The 26,338-nt window shown below is 41.9% G+C and overlaps 1 protein-coding gene across 1 annotated transcript in view; it reads left to right on the top strand.

Annotated features, from left to right (window-relative positions):
- Window positions 1-26,338, top strand: part of LPCAT1 (lysophosphatidylcholine acyltransferase 1) — a 57,302-nt gene that overhangs the window by 6,365 nt on the left and 24,599 nt on the right. The window contains exons 2-8 of the mRNA XM_028738056.2: window positions 11,318-11,460; window positions 14,055-14,269; window positions 18,058-18,170; window positions 20,681-20,741; window positions 23,792-23,850; window positions 24,927-24,961; window positions 25,709-25,763. Of these exons, the coding sequence (XP_028593889.2) occupies window positions 11,318-11,460; window positions 14,055-14,269; window positions 18,058-18,170; window positions 20,681-20,741; window positions 23,792-23,850; window positions 24,927-24,961; window positions 25,709-25,763 (681 nt within the window). The remainder of the gene's footprint in view (window positions 1-11,317; window positions 11,461-14,054; window positions 14,270-18,057; window positions 18,171-20,680; window positions 20,742-23,791; window positions 23,851-24,926; window positions 24,962-25,708; window positions 25,764-26,338) is intronic.

The raw sequence follows: 26,338 nt of genomic DNA, 5'->3' as shown, positions 1-26,338 counted from the left end.
TTCGTCTTGCGGTTTTTTCGACTTGCGAAGCACGGCTATTAGCGGCTTAGCGGCTATTAGCGGCTTAGCGGCTATTAACGTTTAAGAAAAAGGAAACAAACTCGCAAGAACTCGCAAGACGTTTCGTCTTGCGTAGCAAGCCCATAGGGAAATTCGTCTTGCGGAACGACTCAAAAAACGGAAAACCCTTTTGTCTAGCGAGTTTTTCGTCTTGCGAGGCATTCGTCTTGCGGGGCACCACTGTACATTATAGTGGGATAGTTGACCTCCTTAATTTTAGGTGGAGTGTACTTGGAAGATTCCATCTTAGCTTCATTGCTGCACCCAATACACATAACCGTTGGCAATGCTCACAACCTTCTGGTGCACTAACTGGTACCTGTTGGTTTCTGGAATTCTTGCAAAGAATGCTAGATAGCTAGATCTAGGGTCATCCTGTGTGCTTAAGCAAGACTCTACTCCTTCTCTTCAAACATGATTCATTACGCCTTAGCTAATAAGAGATCCTGAGCATGCTGCCTTGATTTGTAAATTTAGAATGCATTAGTGGACAGTGTGGAGTCTAGTGCAGGGGGGAAAACAAATCACACATTACTGAAATCCGCTCACCCCATTGTAAAACTTCAGCCACTAATCCTCCATATTTCTGAAAAATACTGAATATAATGGATCCTAAAACTTGTGCTTGGTAGAGTATTTGTTAAGTCATTTATGTGGGTTATGATTTCTAAAAAAGAGATTTTCGTATCACAATAGTCGCTCCCTCAAATAGTGTGTTCAGCTGCTGAGTGCTGACAAAATGGAGCCAACAGAGGGACGCTGAGAAACAAAAGGAAAGTATTAGAGGGACCAGAAAGTATCAAGAAATAACAACAAACAAAGCAAAATTTTGAAACAGCAGAGTATGGGGCAACCCTCCACCCACCATAAGCCCAATAAGCAGATACTATGTCTCAGATTTTGTTATATTTTGCCTTTTGTATTGATAACTTGATTTTTATGTACAGCACTCAGGATTCACACTTTGGCTGAACATGCACTTCATAAATTTTCTAAATAAATAAAATGAAAATTAAAAACTGGGAAAGGGCTGCCTGCAAGAAGAGGTTGTGGCTGCCTGCATCCCTTAACAGGTGGGAGGTGAGAACACATTGCATGTTACATTGCAGAGGTATATGGAGGGGTGGTGCCTCTGGGGGGACACACGTCATGCTCCTTCTGGGGTGGTTTGTCCACCCCACCCTGTTCCCCACCTGTGGCTCCTGGAAGCTGTCAGCATGCGACAGCGGCCACACCATGGGAACAGCTTTGACTGGCCAGCTAAACCAGGTGAGGGCAGCTGAGGGATCTCAAAGCCTCATTGAGTTAGGGACTTCCCTGCATATGAAGACAAGCTCTGGCAGATTAAGCGGGTTGAACCAGTAGTGGGTCCAGTGGTCAAGAAGGCGGTTTCTGCGCTTGCAGAGCGAAGTGAGTGGTAGATGGGGCTTGTCAGCCTGGGAAGGTAGCCCATCTAAGAGACGGAAACCTCTGGTCCTAAACCTCTGCTGCCTTGTGGGACATCTTTGGGAGAAGAAGGGGCTAAGGAGCAAACCCTACACAAATCTGGAGTGGAGTCTTATACACCACCTTTCAGAAACTCCTGCAGCCAAGCTAGTGCCAAATGTATTGCTCTGCTTTCCTTTGCAACACACCAGCGAGGCTGAGAGGGGGTCTTGACATCTGGGCAGCCCAGGACCTCCATACACACTGTCTAGGCTTGTGCCCCAAGTAGGTCACTTAAGTGCTTCTAACGCAGCGGTTTGACTTCACCCACAGAGGCGCACTCCATTGTCTCTGAGACAGACGGATGGCAGCAATACATTGCAGCACTTTGTTGCAAGTTTGACTTGTTCCCTCTAATGGCCAACTAAACCAGTTCATGAGCCAGCCCCCCCAAAAAATCAGGTAGTGTTTTTTTTTTTTTAACATACTCCTTAGATCTGTAATAGGGTGCCTCTAAGCACCATGGTGGGGACGCGGGTGGCGCTGTGGGTAAAAGCCTCAGCGCCTAGGGCTTGCCGATCGAAAGGTCGGCGGTTCAAATCCCCGTGGCGGGGTGCGCTCCCGTTGCTCAGTCCCAGCGCCTGCCAACCAAGCAGTTCGAAAGCACCCCCGGGTGCAAGTAGATAAATAGGGACCGCTTACTGGCGGGAAGGTAAACGGCGTTTCCGTGTGCTGCGCTGGCTCGCCAGATGCAGCTTTGTCACGCTGTCCACGTGACCCGGAAGTGTCTCCGGACAGCGCTGGCCCTCGGCCTCTTGAGTGAGATGGGCGCACAACCCTAGAGTCTGTCAAGACTGGCCTGTACGGGCAGGGGTACCTTTACCTTTTTAAGCACCATGGTGCCCTCAGATATGTCCCTTGGCCAAGACCTACTGCCCTTCCCCGTTCTTATAAAATGAGTTTTCCTGGTTTCTTTTACCATGGATGCCGCTGAGCTGGCTGGAAAAGAAAGTACAGGCACTCATCCACATCCATCCTCTTAACTTCTTTTCTTCCAGAATGCCCCATGTTGGGTTGCCTTGCTTCCATTTTGGTTCGTTTTGTGGCAGTTGTTGGCGTTATTATTATTTGCTTCTTCTTCTTTCCTTTTTTGTGGGTTTGCCTACTTTATCTTTTGAGAGGGAATTCATTTCAGCTGCTTTTTCTTTTGCTTGTTTGGAAGACACTTTGCCTGGTTTTTTTTGTAGGGGAGGGTGGCTCACTTTCCCTTTTTTGACAGTATTTTGTGTGTTCTTGGAGTGTAGATGTGTTGCCTGTTTTGGGGGGTCTGAGCTTCACCCAGTTGTTTCCTGTTAAATGGGTATCTTGTGGTGCCCATTGCAGTTTCTTAGATTCCCATACATACTCCCAGGTGCAAAATTGACATAGGAGCTCATAGATGCATGTAAATTGAGAGAGAAATATATTTGTTTCTCTACTGCCAAATCATAAAATGACCATGGTGGTGTTCAATAGAAGCATTAAAACATTACAAAATCCAGAACAAATGATTAAGGCTGGATCAAATTAATTCTCTGAAAATACTTGTTGAAACAGAAACCTTTCCAGCAGGCAACAAAATGTCAAAATTCTTTATTAATTCATTAGAAGCAGTGTTTCAAAGTACGAGTGCCACTATGCTAAAAGCAGGCATCCCCAACCTTCGGCCCTCCACATGTTTTGAACTACAATTCTCATCATCCCTGACCACTGGTCCTGTTAGCTAGGGATCATGGGAGTTGTAGGCCAAAACATCTGGAGGGCCGCAGGTTGGGGATGCCTGTCTAAAAGCCTTAGTTTGCGTAGAAACCAAACAACTATGTGATAACTGTGGAGCAGTTAGGAGGGTTTCTCTGCGTGATCAGTGATCTGGTCAGTGTATAAGGAACAAAGTGGTTCTTCTGGTAACCTGGTCCTAGGTCATTTAAAACCTAACAGTAATATCTTGAACTTAGCTCAGCAATGTATTGGCAGCCAGTGCAATGCAATATGCCTCTATTCCCCAGTACTCAGATCATCTCTCATAACAGCCTCAGATGTAAAGAACTCAGTCTCCCCATATATTTTCTTCTCACACTCAATTGGCATTTATTGGTGCATGTAAAACAAGTTCAAAGTACGTTGGTGTTCTGCCTACTTCTCTTCAGTTTTCCCTTTGTACTAGTAGTGGTGAGTATCTCTTCCCAGTGCAGGTAATAATTTTTATCATGAAGTATTTGAATCCTAAACTGGCATTTATTTTGCCCAGAGAGCCAGCTGCCATTTTCAAAGTTATCCAATTAGTCTTGGCACCTTCTACATGTGATGAACCCATGCTGCAGTACAGTCTGTTTGTAATTTCCTGCCACATCATTAATTAATCTTTTCTCTGATATCCATTCCAGGGCCTTGCATACTACCAAAGTTAGCTCAATTGGCCTCTGATCATTTGAATTGATTCTATTTCTGTTTTTGGATGAGATTAAAGGTACAACGTTAGATACTTCCTATTTCGTAAGGTACCGTTGCTGACTTCTCTGAGAACCTGACTTTATGGGCAGGGTCATAATAGAATGTTTCATTCTTTGGTTCCTCCCTCATAAGATGGGCTTTGCCAAGCAGGAAACAGGATATGGCCAATTTCCTTCGGTGTCAAAAGCACAAATAACATTTCTTACCCCTGCCTCTGCTGCATGGTCTCAGTAGATCCAATCTAGGTTATGGCCGTGGTTTCAACATTTAAGAACAGCCCTGCTCAACAAATTTAATCTACTCTAGCATCTGTTTCCAACAGTGGCTGTCCAGATACCCCCAGACAATGTAAGAACACATTCATCCTCTTCTATAGTAGCATCATAGAGGATCAAGCGCACAGAGCCAAGGGGTGTTGGCACCTTCCTGCACTGTCAACCTTGCTCTTAGCCATTATTGGATGGCTGTGCTTTGGAAGGACCCCTGCTGTACAGTTGAGTGGTGCAAAAGTCTTGTCCAAGGGGAGAAAAGCTTGCTTGAATGAGGTAAGAAGGGAAAGGGTAAGGGTGCTCTTCGTGATTCCTCCCATTGGTTTCTAGCAAAACAGTAGCTCAGGAAGCTACCACGAAAGGTTCAGTGGGCTGGGCCTCTCCTGACTCATTCTCATTCAAGCATTGGGTAGGATACTAATAGTTTCTTGCGGGAAATTCTAAAAGCACGCCATAATGGTCTTCAGCACATAGTCGTAACTGCACAATCCTATGTCAGCTGTAGCAAAGGCAACCCATCTTGGTTCAAGGGAAGCTGGATAAGTCTGCATGACTTGCTCCTTCACAATGTGGTCCTCACACTGTTGCAACATAGGATTCTGTTTAGGACTATTGTGTTTAAGTGTGCAGTTTTTATGAGCCTGGTTTTTTAAAGGTAAAAAAAAAAGGGTGAACGCAATTTCTATACCTTCAGTTTTAAATGCTTAAATGATTTCCAGCTCTGTTATATTTTACTCCAAGAAGACCCATTTATTGCTGCAGAAGCAATCACTCAGATCACTTTTAAAATAAAAGACTGTTAAGTATTTTGCAGTCTCTAAGGGTATCTAATGTCCCTGCCAGTTTTAATAGTGGCATGGTGACTTCTTGTTTTTGAATTGCTTCGCAATACACTATTTAAAATCTGCACTCAGGAAGTTTATTCCAGGTCTCAAAACATAATGTGATCAGGGTTAATAGATGTGTATAATATGCTGAGAATCTGAGAGCAGGTCTAGTATACATGTGTGTAAATCTTTACTTGTTTATGTATTAAATGTGGGAGTGTTTTGTAGGAGCATTCGCCTGACTTTAAATTGTAAAGAAGGAAGTCTCCCTGAATATAACCCATGCCCTACAAGCAATAATTTCTCCAGTCAGAAGAATGCTTGGCAAGGACAGAAAGTAAAAATATAAACTTTTTTTTGGGGGGGGGGTGACAACAAAAAGTTAGGGCTAGTGCAAAGCCTTTTAACAGAATAAAGCATTGACATTAAATCCTACTTAATAAGGACCTCTAGTATTTCTTCCATTAGCAGGAATTATTGGTAAAAAGCTGTTTTTTACTGCACCATAGCTATCTAGGAAGATTTAGGCCGTTAGACAACTTAAGTGGTTTTAAACAAAAGTTGTGAAGAAATGTACTCAGAATTTAGGGAATTTCGTTCATTGCACTGAAAAAAAGCTGTACTTTTGGTGAAAGGCTTAATTTTCTAGTGTGAAAATCAAAGGTTTGTGTCGCAGTATTAGATACAGCAACTGAGGCATATTGCTGATAGTTCTATAGGTTCTCTGCAGGTCCCATATATCTTAAAGAACATACTTACTGCTTCAGAGTGAAGATGGTTGATTTATTTTTCTGGTTCCAAGCAACTGGACGTAATCCTATTTTTCACAACTTTCTATTGCTGCTATAAATAACTTCAGCATGCCATGTTACTTTTCTACAGAATATACACTATACAAATTCTATTTTTTGTTGTATTATATGATGTGGTTTTGACAGTGTGCATGGAGAAAGTAGAATTGTTTGGCCTTTCTTTTTTAACCTGTGAGAGCTTACATGCCCTCATCCTTTTGATAGCTGGTTTTGTCTGTTGTTCGACTGAGATAGCATTTTAATGCCACTTAATCAGTCAGGCAAACTGATCCTCTGGGTAGTTCTCTGGCATAAATATTGAAACGAACGGAGTTTGTTAACAGATTCCTTGACCTTGTTCGTTTCAGGTAACATAATTCTGAAGCCCAAATCAGTTCTGAAAGCTTAGTCAGATAATTCTTGTTAATGATCAGTATCTCATAATCTAAGATCTTTCTTGCGTATCTGAATAAGGCTGCAGTCCTGACCTCACTTATCTAAGAGTAAGCCCCATTGAATTAAATCGGACTTAGACTGGAATAGATGTGGTTAGGATTGCACTGTTAGTGTGATGTTTCTTTAAAGCAATCTTGTGTTGAACCGAGTAGATATTTGTTGCCGAGGCAGTTCATATCAAGGTCCTTAATTGTAAAGTTTAATCCTGTGCAGCTGCAACTGCTTTCTGGTTGAATGAGTTTGTAAACATACATGCCATTATTGGTAAGGTAAGGTGCTTCACCTGTGGCTTTTAGTATCTGGGAACTGGTTTGTGTGAATTTCTTTACATCAACCCACCAGTGCATTACCTCTTCTCCTATTGCAGTGAATGAATGTTGTGCCCTCTGTTGTAAGAGAATAAGGCTGCATACACAATATTTCTTTGAAGCACTTTTCTCTCTCTCTCTCTCTCTCTCTCCCCCGAATTCTGGACTCTGTAGTTTGCTAGGAGTTGCTGGGAATTTGTAGCTGTGAGGAGTAAGCTATAATACCTAGAATTATTTGAAGGAAAGAATGTTCTTCAAATGTTCTTTAGAGATATACGTGGTCTGCTTGCAGCCTCAAAAACAGTTGACTGCATTTCTGTCACTTTGTCTAAGCTTGCAGCCTTGAATCGGGAGAAGTTAATATTAAAATTAATTGTGCTATCATTATGCAACTACATATGTAAAGCCGTTCAGCTGAATATGCTACAAAAATAGTTTGATGCGTGCCAGGAGCCTCAGCCAGCAATCTTCTTCTGTTTGTTCTTTAATGGCCTATTGTCTTGGGTATTAACAGTCTTACGACTGGAGTGTACAGTTCTGTGCTCAGCTTTTTACCACTGTTCCTAGTTATTGCAAGACACCACAGACTTGCTGGAGGAACTGCAGTCCAGAAACACCATTCTGGCCACCACAGATATATGTAGAAGTCCCAAACACACATTTTGGGCTATAAACCATCAGAAACACTAAGCAGTGGCGTATCTAGCTACTGAGCTTAATTGCTTTGTTTCACAGTTGCAGGTAGTCCGCACCTTCAAGTTAGTGGTCTTGCTTCAGTGTTGCCCCATGGTATACTTATTGCTGAATTAGAAGAGTCTTTCCTTAGTTCCTGACCTCAGTTGCCTCTCTGATACCTGAATTGCATCAGTGATGACATCATAATCTAGTTCCATAAGCACACAGACACAATCTTATACCATATTGACGGCTACACGTACCTATATGCTTCCAGCTGACATCCATAGCACACAACACAATTCATTGTCTATAACTACCCCCTAAGACGGGGGCCACAAACTCATTAGGGCCTGTGGGACATTTGATACTCTAAAACCGTTAATGGGCACTACAGAGTACCAAGTTTGCACAGAAGAAAGCTGCTGGTGCTCAGAAGGCCACCCCCCCCCAAAAAAAAATAGCCATCTCCCAAAACAAATAAAAGACAAGAAGCAAGCGCGCACACAAAAAACCCCAACCACACAACCTCCCCAAAGCAACAATGACAATCCACAAACCTTTAAAATTAATAATAATGATGATGATGATGATGATGGTGATGATGATGATGATGGAAGGAGGCCTTGGCAGGCACCAAGGGGGATGGTGGAAGATGCCATAATGGCCTAAGATACAGCTCCAGTCCTTCAGGCAGAGACTGGCAGGATTTACATCAAGCATTATTGGAACTACAGTACTGGCTTGAGCTACAATACAGCAGCACCCACACACCCCAGCCACACTAAAGGGGGTTGGATTGGGCGGAAGCATCCAGTTTCACTCTGCCAGCACAGAACTGCCTGTTCTGCCTGCTGACTAGGTGAACGGAAATGGCACAATAGCAGGATCCTTGCCAGCAACAATCTACAGAGAATTGCAAACTTGGGCTTCCAGGGAGGGGCTGAGGCAGCCTGGGATCTGCTGGCTCCCAGGCTGCCCCATCTTGCAGTCACTAGATGGCAACACGCACAATCCAGACTGGCACACCAATTTGCCTGCCTTCTCCCCAGGCCAGCATCAGCGCACTGCTCTCCAGCCAGGTTTGGAGTATAGTGTTGGTTTCCTCCATTGGTTATTGAGTATTAACATTTCATATGGAACAGATGCCCTCGGGAGGTGGTTGACCCTCCTTCCTTGGAGGTTTTTAAGCAGAGATTGGATGGCCATCTTTCATGGATGCTTTAGTTGAGATTCCTGCATTGCAGGGGGTTGGGCTAGATGACCCACAGGGTCCCTTCCAACTCTATGGTTTTATGAAGTGTCTGATTTTTGTCTGTGTCTGTGCATTTATCCTTTTGCCCAGACACAGTCTGGTTTGGTCTGTCAAGAGTTTTCCTTTGTCCATACTACTGGTAGTCTTCACCCTCTTCAAGATATACTTGTGAGTTGCTTGGTGTCCTCATATTCTGTTTGATACATAGGCAGTGATGTAACAGCTGTTTCTCAGTACATATATTACATGATGTGTCACAATGCAAGAGGTGGCTTTTCTTTCATTTCCTCATTCCATGCAGCTATTTCTCTTTTTAAAATTCTGTTTACTTAAAAACTTGACCAGGCGGCAGCCCAGCAGTTGTTACTGGTGTGGCATAGGTACAGAAGAGCATAATCCTACAGATCTATAGGCAGAAATCAGTAGAAATGATATTAAAGCTCACTTTTTTTTGGTATGACTGCATCATACAGTCTTTCCTTCCACTGCCAAAAATAGCTTACAATCTCTTTACTACATGTAGTTCCAAGTATTGTGATGTAAATAATATGGGGACGGACAGAGACAGGAAGGGTAACTGAATTGTAATGGGAAAACAGCCAGTGCTTTTCTATTTGTATTAATTATATAACAGAGTTTTAAAAGATGCCATGTTCATGCCGCGTTTCATTAAGATCGTTCATAGTGGGTTACTGCCGTATGTGTTCTCAAATTGTCAATGTTTTACTCAGCTAGAAACAAATTCAGGCTTCTTCCTGGATAGCAGACAAATAGCTTTCCAGGTCAATGAAGCATTAGTTCATCTGTGTTGTGTTTGAGCTTACGATGCAATTAGGTGAAATTACAATGGCTTGTAATATCAGATTTCTGTTGGACTATGACTAACGTTGGATATCACCGTGCATGCCTTCGCTTGTTAAAAACTTGCAGAAGCTTATTGGAGCAGACTAGATGTGCAACTAGATGTGTTTGCAATCTATGTATTAGCTACAAACACACTAATAACTTGTGTACCAAGGGATTTTTGGCAGGAAATTGAAAATTGAGATTTGGTCACTCCAGTGGGTTTCTCAAAGTTTACGGCAACTGTACCAAAAGTTCTAATAAATGTTGACTAGGAACATAAGAAAAGCCCCCCAATGCACAAACCAAAGACAGTACAGGTAAAATATAGTCACCATTGCTAAGAAGCCATTTATAGCTTTATGATCCATGAATTTTAAGCCCTTTAAGCTTGTGGGATCACTTTAGCCCATACACGTTGTAAGAAATCCATATTTTAGTGTGGCAGGGCCTGCCCTATAGAACTCCCTGTCTATTGACATCAGGGAGGCGACTCTGTTGTACTACTGTCTATGCCTTCTTAAAACATGTTTTTATTTAGTCAATTCTATTGAGACCTGTAGGTGTTGATGTGCTTTCATCTATTTTACTGTTAATTTTAATTATCTTTATTTTTTATTGATATTTTTAATTTTTCTTGTAGATCACTTACAGCTTGGCAGTATATGCATTTTGTTAAGTAAAACGCATTTTGTCTAATCCTCTTTTAAAAGTCATCCTGTTTGGTGATCATCACTGTGTATTGGGAGAGCGAATTCCATAACTATGCACTGTGCAAAGTGATAATTCCTAGCACAAATGAATGAAATCAGGGTCCTTAGTAATTTGGAGTGGATCTACTCTAAGAAGCAGTAATTAACATCACTATGCTAGGCAACAGAAGCCAGCCACGTTAAAGGAAAGCTCTCAGTGCTCTTAACTCTGTGCGGACCACCGTGGGGTTTATCTGATTCTAAAAACTTTTCATTTCCCCACATACAAACCCCATCTTGAAATCATTGCAAACCCCATCTTGAAATTGCCCTGTGAGTATAATTGCGTTTGCTGGGATTTCTTCATTCCCATTTTGGACAGGGATAGAGTCAGGGTGAATGGGTGCCATAAAAACTAAGGTGTGAAAAGCATGGCTGCATAACCATTCAATCTAGGTGTTATTTCAGATTCTTTCTTCAACTTATTTTCCCTTACAACCTGTCCCGAACCTCTTGGAATGTGGGGGGGGGGGATGGGAGTGGGGGGAGGGAGGAAGAGTTCTTGTGTGATGTTTCCTGCTCGCTCTTTTAGTCCGCAGCTGGAGAAATGCTTTTGGCAGAGTGTTGTATGTGTGTTTGGCTGTGTATTCCTGCTTAACTAAATCAGGGGTCAGCAAACTTTTTCAGCAGGGGGCCGGTCCACTGTCCCTCAGACCTTGTGGGGGGGGGGGGTGGACTATATTTTTTGGGGGGAAATGAATGAATTCCTATGCCCCACAAATAACACAGAGATGCATTTATATAAAATGACACATTCTACTCATGTAAAATCACTCTGATTCCCGGACCGTCCATGGGCCAGATTTAGAAGATATTTGGGCCGGATCCGGCCCCCGAGCCTTAGCTTGCCTACACATGAACTAAATCATCCTGGGGAATACTACAGGCTTTTACTAAACCAGAATTGGGAATACATCCAGAACTGTCAATATTTTCTTGCTACTTCCAATTACTTAAGATTTGGTAAGAAAACGAGTGTTTCAACCACAATTTTAAGCGGTGTCTACTTCATATAGGTACCGTTTTGGTGGCTTTAATGTGTTGTCTTTGTTATAATGTGTTAGATTTACCTGATCATCAGCAAAAAGCAACCGCGTTTACAGACGTTGTTTGCCTTGTGTCTACAGTCCAATCTTAAAAGAACCAAATTCCTTGGATTTTTGCAGATTGCCTTCATGACGCTGACCCTGTTCCCCATCCGGCTGTTTTTTGCTGCTTTCATGATGTTGCTGGCCTGGCCTTTTGCATTCATCGCATCCATGGGACCTGCGGACAGAGAAATAGAAAAACCCCACTCCTGGTGGCGAAAGTAAGTCACTGAGCCCATTTGGGTTTGCTAACATCTACTTGGAGTATAATGCAAGAAGTGAAATTGGCATGGGTTACTAATTTGATATATTTCTCCTCATAGCGGTGAAACTGACATATTGCACAATAAAAACATCGTTTCCCCCTAACGATGAATCACTTGTATATTTAACCCCCAGTGGCAGCTGTCTGTACTGAAAAGCATCTTGGAAGAGGTGCTGGCATTAAGCAGAGAAGTAAGCTGGTGGGGGAGGAGGCAGCGTTAAACTTTTTGCAACCTTTTCCTTCTCTGCTGCGTAACCTTCCCCCGGGGGTTCTGGGCAAGCATTTTTAAGACGAAGCACATTTCTGGAACCTCGCAAGGAGAAATGGGTAGGTGAGCTTTTGCAGGAGGAAAAAGGGTTAATCATTCGTGCTTCTCTCACAGCTTCTGTGCTGAAGCTCGCCCACCCCACCCCCTCTTGAAGCTGGTTTTTGCTACAGAGAGCAGCTATCAGGATTTAAATAGGTGCAATGTGAATGTGAACGCTTTATTTCTCCTGGCTGATGTGCGTTAAGTTCAGTGTCTGCCCTGATTCTTTTTCACTGCGTCCCCATTCACATAAACTGCTTAACTGCTTTATTTGGTACCCGAAGGCGAGTTGCCGGAAGTGTTTACAAGATCTTGAGCGTGCTGCTTCTTCTGGAAGATTTTCCATTATCTCTACGTGCTGTGCTGTGCAATGTTAATCCCAGGATTAACGGAGGGTACATCTGATTGGTTAAAAACACAAGAGAGTTGCTGAGCAATGCTGTCTTTCTGTACCCATGAATAGTCATGAGAAACAACAATATCGAAAACCGTGCCCTATTATCTCCATGGGATGGTTTGTCAGCTTAGAAAAGTACCGTATTTTTTGCTCTATAAGACTCACTTTTTCCCTCCTAAAAAGTAAGGGGAAATGTGTGTGCGTCTTATGGAGCGAATGCAGGCTGCGCAGCTATCCCAGAAGCCAGAACAGCAAGAGGGATCGCTGCTTTCACTGCGCAGCGATCCTTCTTGCTGTTCTGGCTTCTGAGATTCAGAATATTTTTTTTCTTGTTTTCCTCCTCCAAAAACTAGGTGTGTCTTGTGGTCTGGTGCGTCTTATAGAGAGGAAAATACGGTACCTGAAAGGGGAAGGGAACTGGTTAAATGTCTCGTCCTGACAGGTGCCTGTAGTGGTATTCCCTGGAGAGATATCCACACAGCGTTTGTAAATACTTCTTCAGCTGTGGCCAAAGAAGTTGCAAGCCTTTCCCCAGCATGTTGTTCCTTTTTCTCTTAACCCAAGCCATGCTTTGTGGGGCAGGAAAGCTTAAAGGCACTGCAGCTTCAAGTTGCAAATAAATGTAGCAAGGAGGTTATATAACAGCTCACAGAATACTAAAATTTATATTTTTAGGCACCAGGCGAAAACATTTCTCTTTAACCAGAACTTTGGATGATTAACATTCTATGTCCTTTTAAATGGAAGGGGGTTATTGGTTTCTTTTTGTTTTTATGATGTCCTTTGTTCTCTTTTTTGTAAACCGCCCCGTGATCTTCAGATGAAAGGTGGTATACAAATTTAATAAACAACAACAACAAATTTCCTCTGCCTGAATTGTTGGGAGTGTACATCCAAAGTTAGTTCATTTCAGATTGTGCCCATTAAAATTAATGGACATAATTAACTTAGGACCATTGATTTCAGTGGGCCTAACATAACTTGGATAAAATTCTTTTGAGTTTATAGAAAACCAATATTGTCTTTATGGTTGGAGTGCGTACCCATCTTAGGATATCATCATAATTGGAGATGATAGCTTAATAATTATAAACTATCCTATAGCTAGCTGGGGGAGAATGAGCAGAGAAAAATAGTCACCCATGACCATTGGCATGAGCGTCTATTAAATGAGAGTGCACTCTGTGGATATATTTGTTTTGGGTTGTTGTTTTTGCCTGCTTTGGCCCACCCCCTGTGATGTCCACTGATGATGATAGACAGGTGACAGGCTGCCTTTCTAAAGAGACAGTTTGTACCTGTTCTGCAGTGATGCTCCCTTCGACCTTTTGGCGTAAGATGAAGTAAAATCTGCCATGGGGTTGCTGACGGGACTGGTTAAGCTGGAACCTATTTACTGTATTTTTTGCTCTATAAGACTCACTTTTTCCCTCCTAAAAAGTAAGGGGAAATGTGTATGCGTCTTATGGAGCGAATGCAGGCTGCGCAGCTATCCCTGAAGCCAGAACAGCAAGAGGGATCACTGCTTTCACTGTGCAGCGATCCCTCTTGCTGTTCTGGCTTCTGAGATTCAGAATATTTTTTTCCCTTGTTTTCCTCCTCCAAAAACTAGGTGCGTCTTGTGGTCTGGTGCGTCTTATAGAGCGAAAAATACGGTAACTACATTTGAACTCCCTGACATAACAAAACCGTGCTAAAACGCAATCAGAAAACGAGGAAGCAAAGTGCTTTTTAAAAGAAACTCTTATTTCCCGGTTTCCTTGGAAATAGCTTATGTAGTTAATCATGTTCAAAGGGACAATGCTGCATTAACACATCTGCATTTGTGCTGTCTTGTTATTTTCAGGTTTGTAGATGTCATGCTGAAGGCCATCATGAGGACCATGTGGCTTGCTGGGGGATTCCACTGGATCAATGTGAAGGGCAGGCAGGCCTTGCCCACTGAAGCAGCAATATTGACTCTGGCTCCACATTCCTCGTACTTTGATGCTATACCTGTAACAATGACCATGGCCTCCATTGTCATGAAAGCAGAAAGCAAAGATATTCCTGTTTGGGGAAGTAAGTCAAAGAAAGCTTTACTTTCAAATAAGGGCCACGGCAATTTATTTCTGGAACGGAACGTATTCTTGGAATGTGGGAACCACTGCAGAAAAGGGCCCCTTCCTGGATGATGATAGAGGAATATTTGCAGCTTGTGAGAAAACTAGGAGGGCCTCTGGTAATGACCGTAGGGGCCAGACAGGTAACCCACTCCTGAGTTGCTTGGATCAAAGCTGAAACCTGGCTTGGTAGCAGATGGCGGGCAGTTCAGTTCTTTCAACAAAGGTGCTACATGACAGCAGCTTGACACATCGTTCAACAACCTACCCATGGCACTCTTTGCTTGTGCCAGCTTCTAGGCCACGCATACGAGCAGCTAAACATAGAGTGCCTATCAGTGTGCCCCTTCGCCACCCCACCAGGTCTTTTCGCAATGTTTCCATTTCTTAATTTTATGTTCTTTCCTTCAGTAAGCACTGCGTTCGCATGCATTAGATTAGTCCGTTTTATCTTTGGCAGTCATACAGTGAGGTGAACCAGATTGAAAGATAGCAACTTGCCCAGGTTATCCAGTTGAGAATTTTGTGCGCACACACTTTGAAGAAGTCTCAAAGCAGTTTACAATGAAACATGCCAAAACATGTTAAACAATGTGCAACTTCAGTAAAATAACAATTAAAAACACACACGAAAGCTCAGGTTGATGACACTTGTCATCAAAGTTGCTGATGTGTCTGAAAGAATAAAAAAATGTTTCTACATGGTGCCAAAACAGTAGCAAAGTTGGCGCCAGCCAGATCTCCATTCTCGCACTATGCACAATGCCCCACTAACTCTTTCTTAAGGAGCCAGCACTTCTATTTCGATATCAGAAGGAGTGTAATGGGGGAAGCTAAACATGATGTAAAGGTAAAGGTAAAGGTACCCCTGCCCGTATGGGCCAGTCTTGACAGACTCTAGGGTTGTGCGCCCATCTCACTCTATAGGCCGGGGGCCAGCGCTGTCCGCAGACACTTCCGGGTCACGTGGCCAGCGTGACAAGCTGCATCTGGCGAGCCAGCGCAGCACACGGAACGCCGTTTACCTTCCCGCTAGTAAGCGGTCCCTATTTATCTACTTGCACCTGGGGGTGCTTTCGAACTGCTAGGTTGGCAGGCGCTGGGACCGAGCAGCAGGAGCGCACCCCGCCGCGGGGATTCGAACCGCCAACCTTTCGATCGGCAAGTCCTAGGTGCTGAGGCTTTAACCCACAGCGCCACCCGCGTCCCTAAACATGATGTAGCCCTACTTTTATTTCAGTAGCATCCAAGGGAGTTCAATAGCAAAAGGTTGAACTTTCATCACAACTCTGTACCTACAAAGTTTTTGTTAGTTCAAATGTAACTCCGTAATTACAAAACAAGGAAGTGCAAAAACGAACCACAGATTTTCACCTGATTGCGTTGTGTATTATGTAGCGTGATGTGGTATCTTAAAATGAAGAAAGCAAAACCTCTGTGGGAGAGAGTTGGTATGGAGTGAAAAGGTCACCCCACCCCTGTCCCTCACTAACTGTTTGCTCTTTATTTCCCTCTCCTGCTTCCAAAAGAAAAGGAAAAAAAAAAAAGAACCAGGGCACATGTGCATATAATTAGTTCCTTGACTTTTTTACATTTGTGTTTTGAAAACATGGATAAGTTGAGGGAGGAAAGAAAATGATTTTTGTGTCACTTTGCCTGGCTGTAGTGCTTTTCATCTTGCAGCTATTGCATTTATGAATTTGTGTATGTATGATTTTTGTCTGGCTGTGCGTGTAAATGGGTGTATTTAACCTGCTTTTGCCCATTTATAAATGGATTGCTAGACATTCTTTACTCTGCTTGTGTTGCAGAATATCACTGTGGAGGATTATGCATTGGGTGAACTCTTGGTCTTCCTCTCTTCTAGACCTAAAGTTCAGTGGGATGATTTTTGTTGTTAACATTTTGGCATTCTATTGCTGCTTTTCTGTACCTTTGAGGGAGTTGCATATACAGCCCTTTAACCATGTGTACACGACCTACATAAATATAGGAATTTAGTCTGCTGGTCATCTGTCTTAAACAAACTTGGAAGTTTTCTGGAGATTCAGCTCAGTGGCAGATTGTGGGACTTGATTTTTTTTTACCACTGTTGATGGGGGCAGGGAGAGAGAGAGAGAAAATATTTAATTCACTTGAAACTTTGAGGGCATGGAATCATTGAAAGCAGGGAGAGCACCTGCTATGAAATGTGACATGTATAATTTCACTAGTGTTGTTTGGGAGTGGGAGACGGACCCTTCAACAGGTAGCAAAGATCAGGCTGTCCAAAGAGAATTTAGCTGCTTCCCTCCATCATTTTCCAAAGTTTGCAATAGTTTCCATGAAAACTATTGCAATGCAGTAAGGCATTACGGCTGCTGAGTGATAAACGTCAACAATAAATTTCAGCATACCACCAACCTGTCTAACATAGTATCTAATAATGAGCTCTAAGTGGCTGAAACCTCAAATCTACAACGTTCCCACCACTTTCCTTATCTGGGGTTGGATATGTGATTAAGGATAACCTGTTTGTACCGCTAGGAGTGATCTGAGAGAGGTAGAATTGCTCCAACCCCAACCTTTCCACTTAAAACCCAGGGGCTTCTCTTATGCCAACTGGATTTTTTTAGTTGTGTGAATCGCACAACACAATTCAAGATCCTGTGGTACTATAGGAGTGTAGTCAGATGCTCTTGTCAGATTATTCATGTGGCTGGGGAAAGAGTAATCTCACAACCGTGTATATTTAGAACACTGAGGTGATGACACGCAGCTTGTCATATGCATTTGAGGTGATGAGCAGCGTTCACAATGACCCCAGGGAAAGTGAGCTAGAAATGCAGACTCCCTAGCAGACGTCTAGCAGTGTCTCCTTTGAAGCAGTGTCTCCCTCCCATTATTTCAAGACTGTCAGTCATTATGATAGTTATTGTTCTTAGGAGCTTTTCCTGAAAGGAACAAATAATTTGATTGGCTTTAAATGCAGGCCAAAATGGTTCTAGACTGGCTATAAAAGTTATAAATGTGATGTATTGCATTGCATGGATTTTATTATTCCTTATCACTATTTCAGTATTACCACATTTTTTGCTCTATAAGACTCACTTTTCCCCTCCTAAAAAGTAAGGGGAAATGTGCCTGCGTCTTATGGAGCGAATGCAGGCTGCGCAGCTATCCCAGAAGCCAGAACAGCAAGAGGGATTGCTGCTTTCACTGCGCAGCGATCCCTCTTGCTCTTCTGGCTTCTGAGATTCAGAATATTTTTTTTTCTTGTTTTCCTCCTCCAAAAACTAGGTGCGTCTTGTGGTCTGGTGCATCTTATAGAGCGAAAAATACGTAGATATTCTGATTCTCTCTTTGTTTGAACTTTACACGAGTGTTAAACTCATATCCCATCCTATTTGTAAGAAATAAACAACTGTCCTGTCTACCTTCTAGCTAACTGAGGCAATTTTAGAAACAAGAAAAAGCATGGGAGGTAGTTTTAGTTTATGTTTTAAAGGGACACTTTCAGTTTAAAGTATTCATAAGTGGGTGACTGTATTTCTCAATAAATGCAGGGCTATATTTTATTTTAAAATGTTTCTTAATGTGTTCAGCTAGTTACTCCCGCCCCCCAACATGGCATATTTTGTTATGAAATGTGTTTCCTCATAAAACTACTGATTGTTTCTCTATATAGCATGTCATACACTTATGCTAATCTAAAGAAAAATGAAGGAATATACTTAGGAATACGGACATTTCTCTGTTTCTTTCCAGCTCTAATCAAATACATTCGACCCGTGTTTGTATCTCGATCAGATCAGGATTCCCGCAGGAAAACTGTTGAGGAGATAAGGCGGCGTGCTCAGTCAAATGGCAAATGGCCACAGGTACTGGTAGAACGTCTTGTGATTTAAAGGTATTTGTTTTCTGTAAAGGAATATCTATTTCCACCTAAAGAGATGCTATTTCTGTTCAAAAGTAGACACACACACTCCTCAGGTTTCAGTTTCTACTATTTGTGGGGCTAACGTTCACCTGAGTTGTGAATTCTTTCGAATTCTTCAGGTTTTCCTCCAGCTGTTCCTCTTGATTGGTACCACATCTGGGAAAAGGTGGGGGGAAATCCTTTGTTGGATGATACCATGGTGCATTTAACCCATTATTCTGTTTCTAACAGCCAAACATCTATGGGTGTTCACAAAGAAGGCATGAAGGTGACAGCCCTCCCTAGTTGTTGCCAAGGAGGATAAAATCCATGCTGTTAAGTTGTGGGTAGACATATCAGACGACACAGCGATTCTTCAAACAGCTCTTGTTTATTCACAGGCCAGAACAGACCTGAACTGAAGGGTTCAGTCAGCCTGCTTATATAGAGCTCCAGTGCAACGTAACTGTAACAATATTCTAAAACTATCCAATCACTCAACGTCACTTTTGATCCCTTATTTGCATAACTATCTACAGTATCCCCCTGCTGGCCCAGGGTGAGAACTTCAGTACATAACACATGACTTGCTGTTAATTTAATTATGTTTGACATGTGAAACAATCCTAATACATTAAGGAAGCAATCCTGTGGGAAGACCCCATGCCACCTTAACTCCCTCACCATCAGCTCAGCCAGAGATAGGCTACCTATATCTCCCTCTTCCAACCTCAGCCCTTAGCAGTACAGTTTCCTTTTCCTCAATCCTGATCCTAGTGTCAGTCATTCTCTTATAGAGTTATGAAAGATGGGGGAGGGGGGAAGTACTTTCTCAAGACGAGTTTTGATTATATAAACATCCATCACGTTCCGCTTAATCACCTCTCCTTTCTTTTCTCAACTAAAAAACAAACAATTGCTTTACATATGGTGTATTCACCTCTCCTTTCTTTTCTCAACTAAAAAACAAACAATTGCTTTACATATGGTGTATTCGCCTCTTGGCAATTTGCTTACCCCTTTGAAGCGTTTTCAAATTGTGCGATAGCACTTTTGAGAAGAAACAAGTACATAACATCGAAATGTCACCGCAGCATAAATTTGGGTAATGGTATTTTAACGTTGAGTTCTGTTCCTAATAATTTCCAGTGCTGAGTTCATTGCCGCTTAGGAATCTCTTAAGCTGTGCATAGATAAGTTTTCCTCCTCCATAGAGGAAATCATCTTAATCTTCACCTCTTCTTTGTTTGTGGGCACCATGCTGGTGAAAGAATAACACCCCATGGTGCCCCCTTCTACCCTTTGCTGCTATGTGTGAGAAACTTTAGTGCCTTGATTTTAAAAGAACAGGGTTTCCTACTACTAATATCGTCCAACTTTTATTGAGTACTGATGGTAAGTACAGTAAGAACATAGAACTTTAAAGTAATGTAAAGCTGGGGAAAAGCTGAATCTGGCAATTTCGATGTGGATTAGTTCCCCTTCTTTGAATATATGAGCAGGGAAGGATCTTCCAGCTTCTCCTTCTTCATTAAGGTTCAGGTATTTAAATACCACCTGATATTTAGTGAAGTATCGTTGGAATTTGGTTATACAGTACTGCTTTGCTGTTTTTATTTTATTCCACAACCCTGTTACTTTCTTTTTCTTTTTTGCTTGCTTGTTTTCCCCCCTGTATCTACACGTTTTCATATGCAACAGTAAAATTCAATAAAAAGTGTTTTAGAAAAAGAAAACAAGTGGTGTAATCCAGGCTTCAGAAGTCTTGGAGCCAGTGTGGTGTAGTGGTTAAGAGCGGTAGTCTCGTAATCTGGGGAACCGGGTTTGCGTCCCCGCTCCTCCACATGCAGCTGCTGGGTGACCTTGGGCCAGTCACTCTCCTTTGAAGTCTCTCAGCCCCACTCACCTCACAGAGTGTTTGTTGTGGGGGAGGAAGGGAAAGGTGAATGTTAGCTGCTTTGAGACTCCTGAAGGGGAGTGAAAGGCGGGATATCAAATCCAAACTCTTCTTTTTCTTCTTCTTGGAGCCTGCATAATTTAAAAGGCAATAGATGAGGAGGTCATCGTTTGCTTCATGAGTGATTAAAGGAGAAAAGAGTTACCCTCCTTGTGATGAACACAAGGGTGGGGGGGTTGAGGAACATTATATTATAACTTCTACCGCCCTCATTGAGAGGGTGTCTGGCCCTCAGTGCTTGCAGTTCCAAATGGAAGAGTGCTTCAAAGATTCCTGGGCTGCGTTCCATACATTCTTTCATAGATCACACTCCATTTGTAGAACACCTTAGGGAGCAACCTGAATGCCTTCTTGAAATCAGATACCTGTGGTGAATTATTTATTAAACGCTAGCAGCGTTTAAAGCAAAACGAATTTGAATGCTTCTAAATTCTGAGCTTGAAATGTACTTAAAGATGCAGAAGATGTACCAAAATAACTTGTAATAGAGGGGTGTTTTCTGTTTCTGTTTTAAGATTATGATATTCCCAGAAGGAACATGCACTAATCGATCCTGCCTAATTACCTTCAAGCCTGGTAGGTATGATGTACATTCTTCTTTACCTATGTAACATCAGTATAACTTCAGATTTTGAAATTCGGTGTTGATGATTGCCTGTGGCCACTTCAGATGTTACAAGAGGTGTGTCCTCCCAACCCCCATTAAGGGCAACCTTTGCCTTTTCTGAAACTTTGGTATGCCAAGAAACCTAGGATTGTCTGTCTGTTTGAATGAATGCTGAGTTAACTGTCGTAACTTGCAATCCAAGTACATGCAAAAAACCCACCCATCTGAAGTACCTTCTTCATACATAGGTCTGGAAATCAAAGTGCATCACTGCAAACATGTGTTGACCATTTCCTGGAAAATGCTGAAGGCAAATGAAGGTGTTTCCATCTTCAAATCTAATTATTTAGTTCAGGACAAACAAACAAACAAACAAGCAAACAGGAACCTGAAATAGGATATTCAGTCAGTTCATCATTCTCTGTATTTTGTCCAGTCTTGACACTTGCTGACTTTCATCTGGTGTGCATCAGGGCTCCTTCAGGATATTATGTGGTCTAGAATGTTTAAACCTAAAACCTCTCTATAGCAAAATAATCTCTCTCTTTTTTGAGGATTACTGCCATTAGCTCAGTTCTCTTACTGTTTACTATGGAATTCAAAAAATGTTTTCCAAGTAAGTTCAGAGAGACTTCCTTGCAGAAAAAGAAGTTGGAACTCTCGTGGTTTTGGTAGGCGAAGGGGCAGCGTTGGAACGAGTTGTTTTTGTATTTCTAATGTAATAGTCAGAGACATCATTGGATTGTTCCTTCCATGCTTCAGTGGTCTTCATTTCATAGAATTGTAGAAATAGTAAATGGAAATTATTCTCTTTGCCAAATACAAAGGGTAGGGGTGTTTTGCTTGTACCACAAATTGCAAGAGATAAGGTTATCTTACCATGTTTTGCATTCTCTAAAGTTTAGTCAACATATTGGATAATGAGAGATTTATGGTAATACCTTGTGCCCTTTTCATTCCTGATTTGATGCCAGGACTTTTCCTCAGATATGTACTGGTATGGCTCTTGTGTTGTGCAACACTTTGCAATCTTTTCCCTAGGATCAGTGTATTTGCATGACCTCTGGTTTTCTAATCAGGTGGATATCATCCTGTTCTGTATCTGAATAATTTCATGTTGATGGCACATGTACGAATCCATGCATACTTAGGAGCTGTGCAACAGAATAATGAGTAAAAGAATCCATGAGTGAAGATTTGAATCATGTGGAGAATACTACCTTCAGTCTGAGTCCAAACATATATTTTCCTAATAGCATTTAAGGATGTACTACTAATATTCAGTAGTATTAGAGCTTGGCTGTTTGTAGAATGGAGCTTCTAGTGCTAATCTGCCAGAGCCTTCTAGAAAAGATTGCTTCAGATTGTGTAAATGTCTAGTCCAGTTTTCCTGTGACCAGGTGTGTATGTTTGATAGCAGATCTTCATTTCAGAGATCTTCCCTAGAAAATACAGTGGTACCTCTGGTTAAGAACTTAATTCGTTCCGGAGGTCCGTTCTTAACCTGAAACTGTTCTTAACCTGAAGCACCACTTTAGCTAATGGGGCCTCCTGCTGCCGCCGTGCCACAGGAGCACGATTTCTGTTCTCATCCTGAAGCAAAGTTCTTAACCCGAGGTAATATTCCTGGGTTAGCGGAGTCTGTAACCTGAAGCATCTGTAACCTGAAGTGTTTGTAACCCCTAGGTACCACTATACAAGTTTGTGTCACCTTCCCTGATGTCAAGATAGAGAGAGCAAGGAATGTTTAAAGAATCACCAACACCTTGCGGGCTCCCTTAGTGAAAGAAGCCTTGACCTGGGTTTCTGGTTCAACAGGTTCCTCTGGTCCATGAGTAAACAATAGTTACTATCATCAGTACCTGTGGGAGATAGGGGTGGAATGAGAGGTTGCTGCTCAGGGCTTCAACCAAAAATCCCAAAGGCCTCTTTCCCTGGAGCCTTGACAGAGTGCATCATCACGCTTACAGAGATTCATATGCCGGGCTGCAAAATCTAGAACGCACAATAGCTCAACCTTTTCAGAAAGGGAGACATCTAACTTTGTAAATGTTGGTGAAAATAGCCCCAGATTGACCATAGAGTTGGGAAAGAACTGGGTGTCCAGGAAAGATTTTGATTTATTGCTATCTTCGGTAGTGGATGAAAGTGCAAACAAACAAGACCAGAAGTGTTGAATGTTTCAGTTATCATTCCTTTCTTGTTCCTAGTTAGAGATTTGAGTTGATTCTAGAGTCTTCTTCCACTCCAGAAGAGTGGAAGAATTAGCATTAACAATGTAGATTCTTTTCACACACCTTATTATTGGTTGCTGTTCGTTGGCTTATAACATGAGAGAGAGGTTACAAGGCAGATTTTCCTGTTTAAAAAGAAAATGTTTCTCTTCGTCAGGGAAGGCAGTGAAACCTTGTGGTGGAACATTTTTTCTATTTCTGTCAAATTCCTAGAAATATATATATATAGCGTAGGATTTGACAGCCCTGAGATCTTTCCAATTAGGTACTTCTGAAAAATTGCTGCCTATTAGTTGCTTTGACTATCCATTCTTCCTGTGTCATCTTACCTGGAACGAAATATCCTGCTTATCAAAGGATTGGAATTAAATTGAATGAATCATACTAATGCTTCCAGTGTAATACAAAGTTTTCCAGGATGTAAGCTGCTGGGAATAAGTCACAGTGGTATACCATAACAGTAAACCTCTGAAGATGGCACATTATGTTCACTTGCAGGGAGAAGCTTGGAGTATTTATTATTTGGGCAGGGAATAATCAGAATCTATTTAACTTTAGATGCTTGAATTACTATGTTGCTGAGTGTTGTTGGTTAACCTTTAAAAATAAATTATAGTTGCATCTTTTTTGGCTATTTGGGAAGGTGGAACTTCAGAGCATATCATCCAGAAAAGCCAGCTGTTACATAACAGAAATGCGCAAGCAATACCTTCAATGCTCACAGTGTCATTAATAGGTGGTAATTAGAAAGTATTGTAATTATATGTATCCCGTATATCTTGTAGGAGCATTTATCCCTGGAGTGCCTGTCCAACCTGTGATTTTACGTTATCCAAACAAACTGGTAAGCTCTGAGTAAGCTTTTATGCCAAATACATAAAGGTAAAGGGACCCCTGAGCGTTAAGTCCAGTTGCGGACAACTCTGGGGTTGCGGCGCTTATCTCGCTTTATTGGCCGAGGGAGCCAGCATACAGCTTCTGGGTCACGTGGCCAGCATGACTTCTGGCGAACCAGAGCAGCGCACAGAAAAGCCATTTACCTTCCCGCTGGAGCGGTACCTATTTATCTACTTGCACTGGTGTGCTTTCGAACTGCTAGGTTGGCAGGAGCAGGGACCGAGCAATGGGAGCTCACCCCGTCACAGGGATTTGAACCGCCGACCTTCTGATCGGCAAGCCCTAGGCTCAGTGGTTTAGACCACAGCACCACCCGCATCCCTATGCCAAATACATATATGAACCTTAAGTAGTTGTCTGAAGTATATTCTCAAACTTTTTTTTGAAAAGCAGAATGATAGTAAATCAGGTGGGAGGTGACATGGGCAACGATTGCCCTCTTGCTGTTTCTAAGATATGTACATTTGTTTCAAGACAAATGCAGCGTGGGTTGACTTATTTCCCCCCCCAAACGGGAGAACATGAAGTATCCCCCAAAATAGTCAAGTTACTCCTATGCTATCTAGAAAGATGTAAATTTGATATGTACACAGCCCATCTTTTCATCTAATAGATGATCTGTTAATCTCTCAATCTATTACTGCAGAATTCAAGATTTGTTTGCTAGTATCTCATTGTGGTAAACAAACTCAGTTCTACCTATGAGAAAGCAAAAGTGAGCTTGTGTCCTGTTATTCCTTTAACTGAAATGCTGCTTCTGTATCACTAGAGGGCACTGATAATTCCTTCGTCAGTATGTTGTAAATTGGAGGAATTCCTGAATCTACAATAAATTCATCGGCATTTCATTTAATGTCTTCATGATTTACATATTGCCAAATGCCGTAGTAGACAAAATCCTTACAGGGATAATGAGATATAAATAGCCTACTGTCACATTTTTCAAAGCAATGCTGTGTTTGTGAAGCCTATTAACTTCGTAGGACTGCTTAAATATTTTAATGCGTTTCTTTTGCTGCATAGGATACAATTACGTGGACATGGCAGGGTCCAGGAGCGTAAGTCAGCTACATATTATTTGAATTACTAATTGCTTTAATTAATTGCTTTTCTTTCTGAGGACTAGTATGTTAAATAATGGGAAATAATGGGCACACGTCAGATTATCTTCCTAGCCAATTATTTTTTTTATGATCAAACAGGGTTTAATAAGTTCATCAAATCCCAAATCACACTGTTCCTAATTTGAATGAGTAGATTAGCCTTCCAATATATAACTTTTATCTATATTGTTTGGAAGCATTTGAGCAATGGCCGTCTTGTTTCTCCTTAACTTTTTCATACAATTTCAGATTGATTAAGTATTTGGGATTGTTAAATCATAATTGATTTCAATATCATTCATAGCTAAGGTACTTAAGTTTACTGCGCATCAGTTTTGATATTTAATTGCCAAGTAGTGTTCACTTCCCATATTTTACAGAGTGAGGCCCATCTGCTTACACAACATAAATCCATTTGTGCAATGGGACTTCTTTTTCTTCCTGCTCCTCCAGCTCCCCCCCCCCGCAGACTCCCTGCTCCAGAGAGTCCCCCAACCCTTTAGAGCATATTTGGGGATGTGCAGTGGGGGGGGGGGGAGGAAAGGAATGAGAAGTCCCATTGCATGAGCACATGCCAGTTTGTACGATGCTGGATCTCACCCAAAGTTCATTTTCGTTTCTCTTTCTCAGGATGCATTTGTGATGTTAATTACGGAACTAATAATCTTGTAAATTAAAACGAGCTTTTCATTTCTCTTTCAGGTTGAAAATTCTGTGGCTAACTTTATGTCAGTTTCATAATTTTGTGGAAATAGAGGTTAGTACAAAGTTACCAATGTTTTAGTCTGCAATCCTATGCTTTCATACTTGAGACAACTAGAAAAACTACAACCTATTTTAATGGTATCCTTTAATGTGTGTGGAATAGTTCAGCTCTTGAACAATGACTTCAAAAGAGTACCCCAATAAATAAAGACCCTGTACTGCAGGAGGAAAGCTTAACTTCATTTTATTTCTTTTTCATTTCCCCACTTTGCAATAAGGAATAGCCAGTGCTATTTTTCTAGAAAGAGAGGTACCAAAACGCAGCCATGAACGACACAGCGATTCTTGAAACAGGTCTTGTTTATTCACAGGCCAGAACAGAACTGAACTGAAGGGTTCAGCCAGCCTGCTTATATAGAGCTCCACTACAATGCAACAGTAGCACTTTCTGTAACTATCCAATCACTGAACATCACTTTCAATCCCTTATTTGCATATGTGGACCTGAGTGAAAACTATCTACAGTATCCCCCTGCTGGCCCAGGGTGAGAACTTCAGTACATAACAGTGCCCACCTGAGAGGTGCCAGGACTGAGTTCTGGTGACTTCCAGCTGAACAAAAACTCT

This window comes from Podarcis muralis, chromosome 8, assembly GCF_964188315.1.
Source record: "Podarcis muralis chromosome 8, rPodMur119.hap1.1, whole genome shotgun sequence".
In the NCBI taxonomy this organism is placed as follows: Eukaryota; Metazoa; Chordata; class Lepidosauria; order Squamata; family Lacertidae; genus Podarcis; species Podarcis muralis.
The sequence above is the reverse complement of the archived record's forward strand: the minus strand, read 5'-3'. Positions and strand labels throughout refer to the sequence as shown.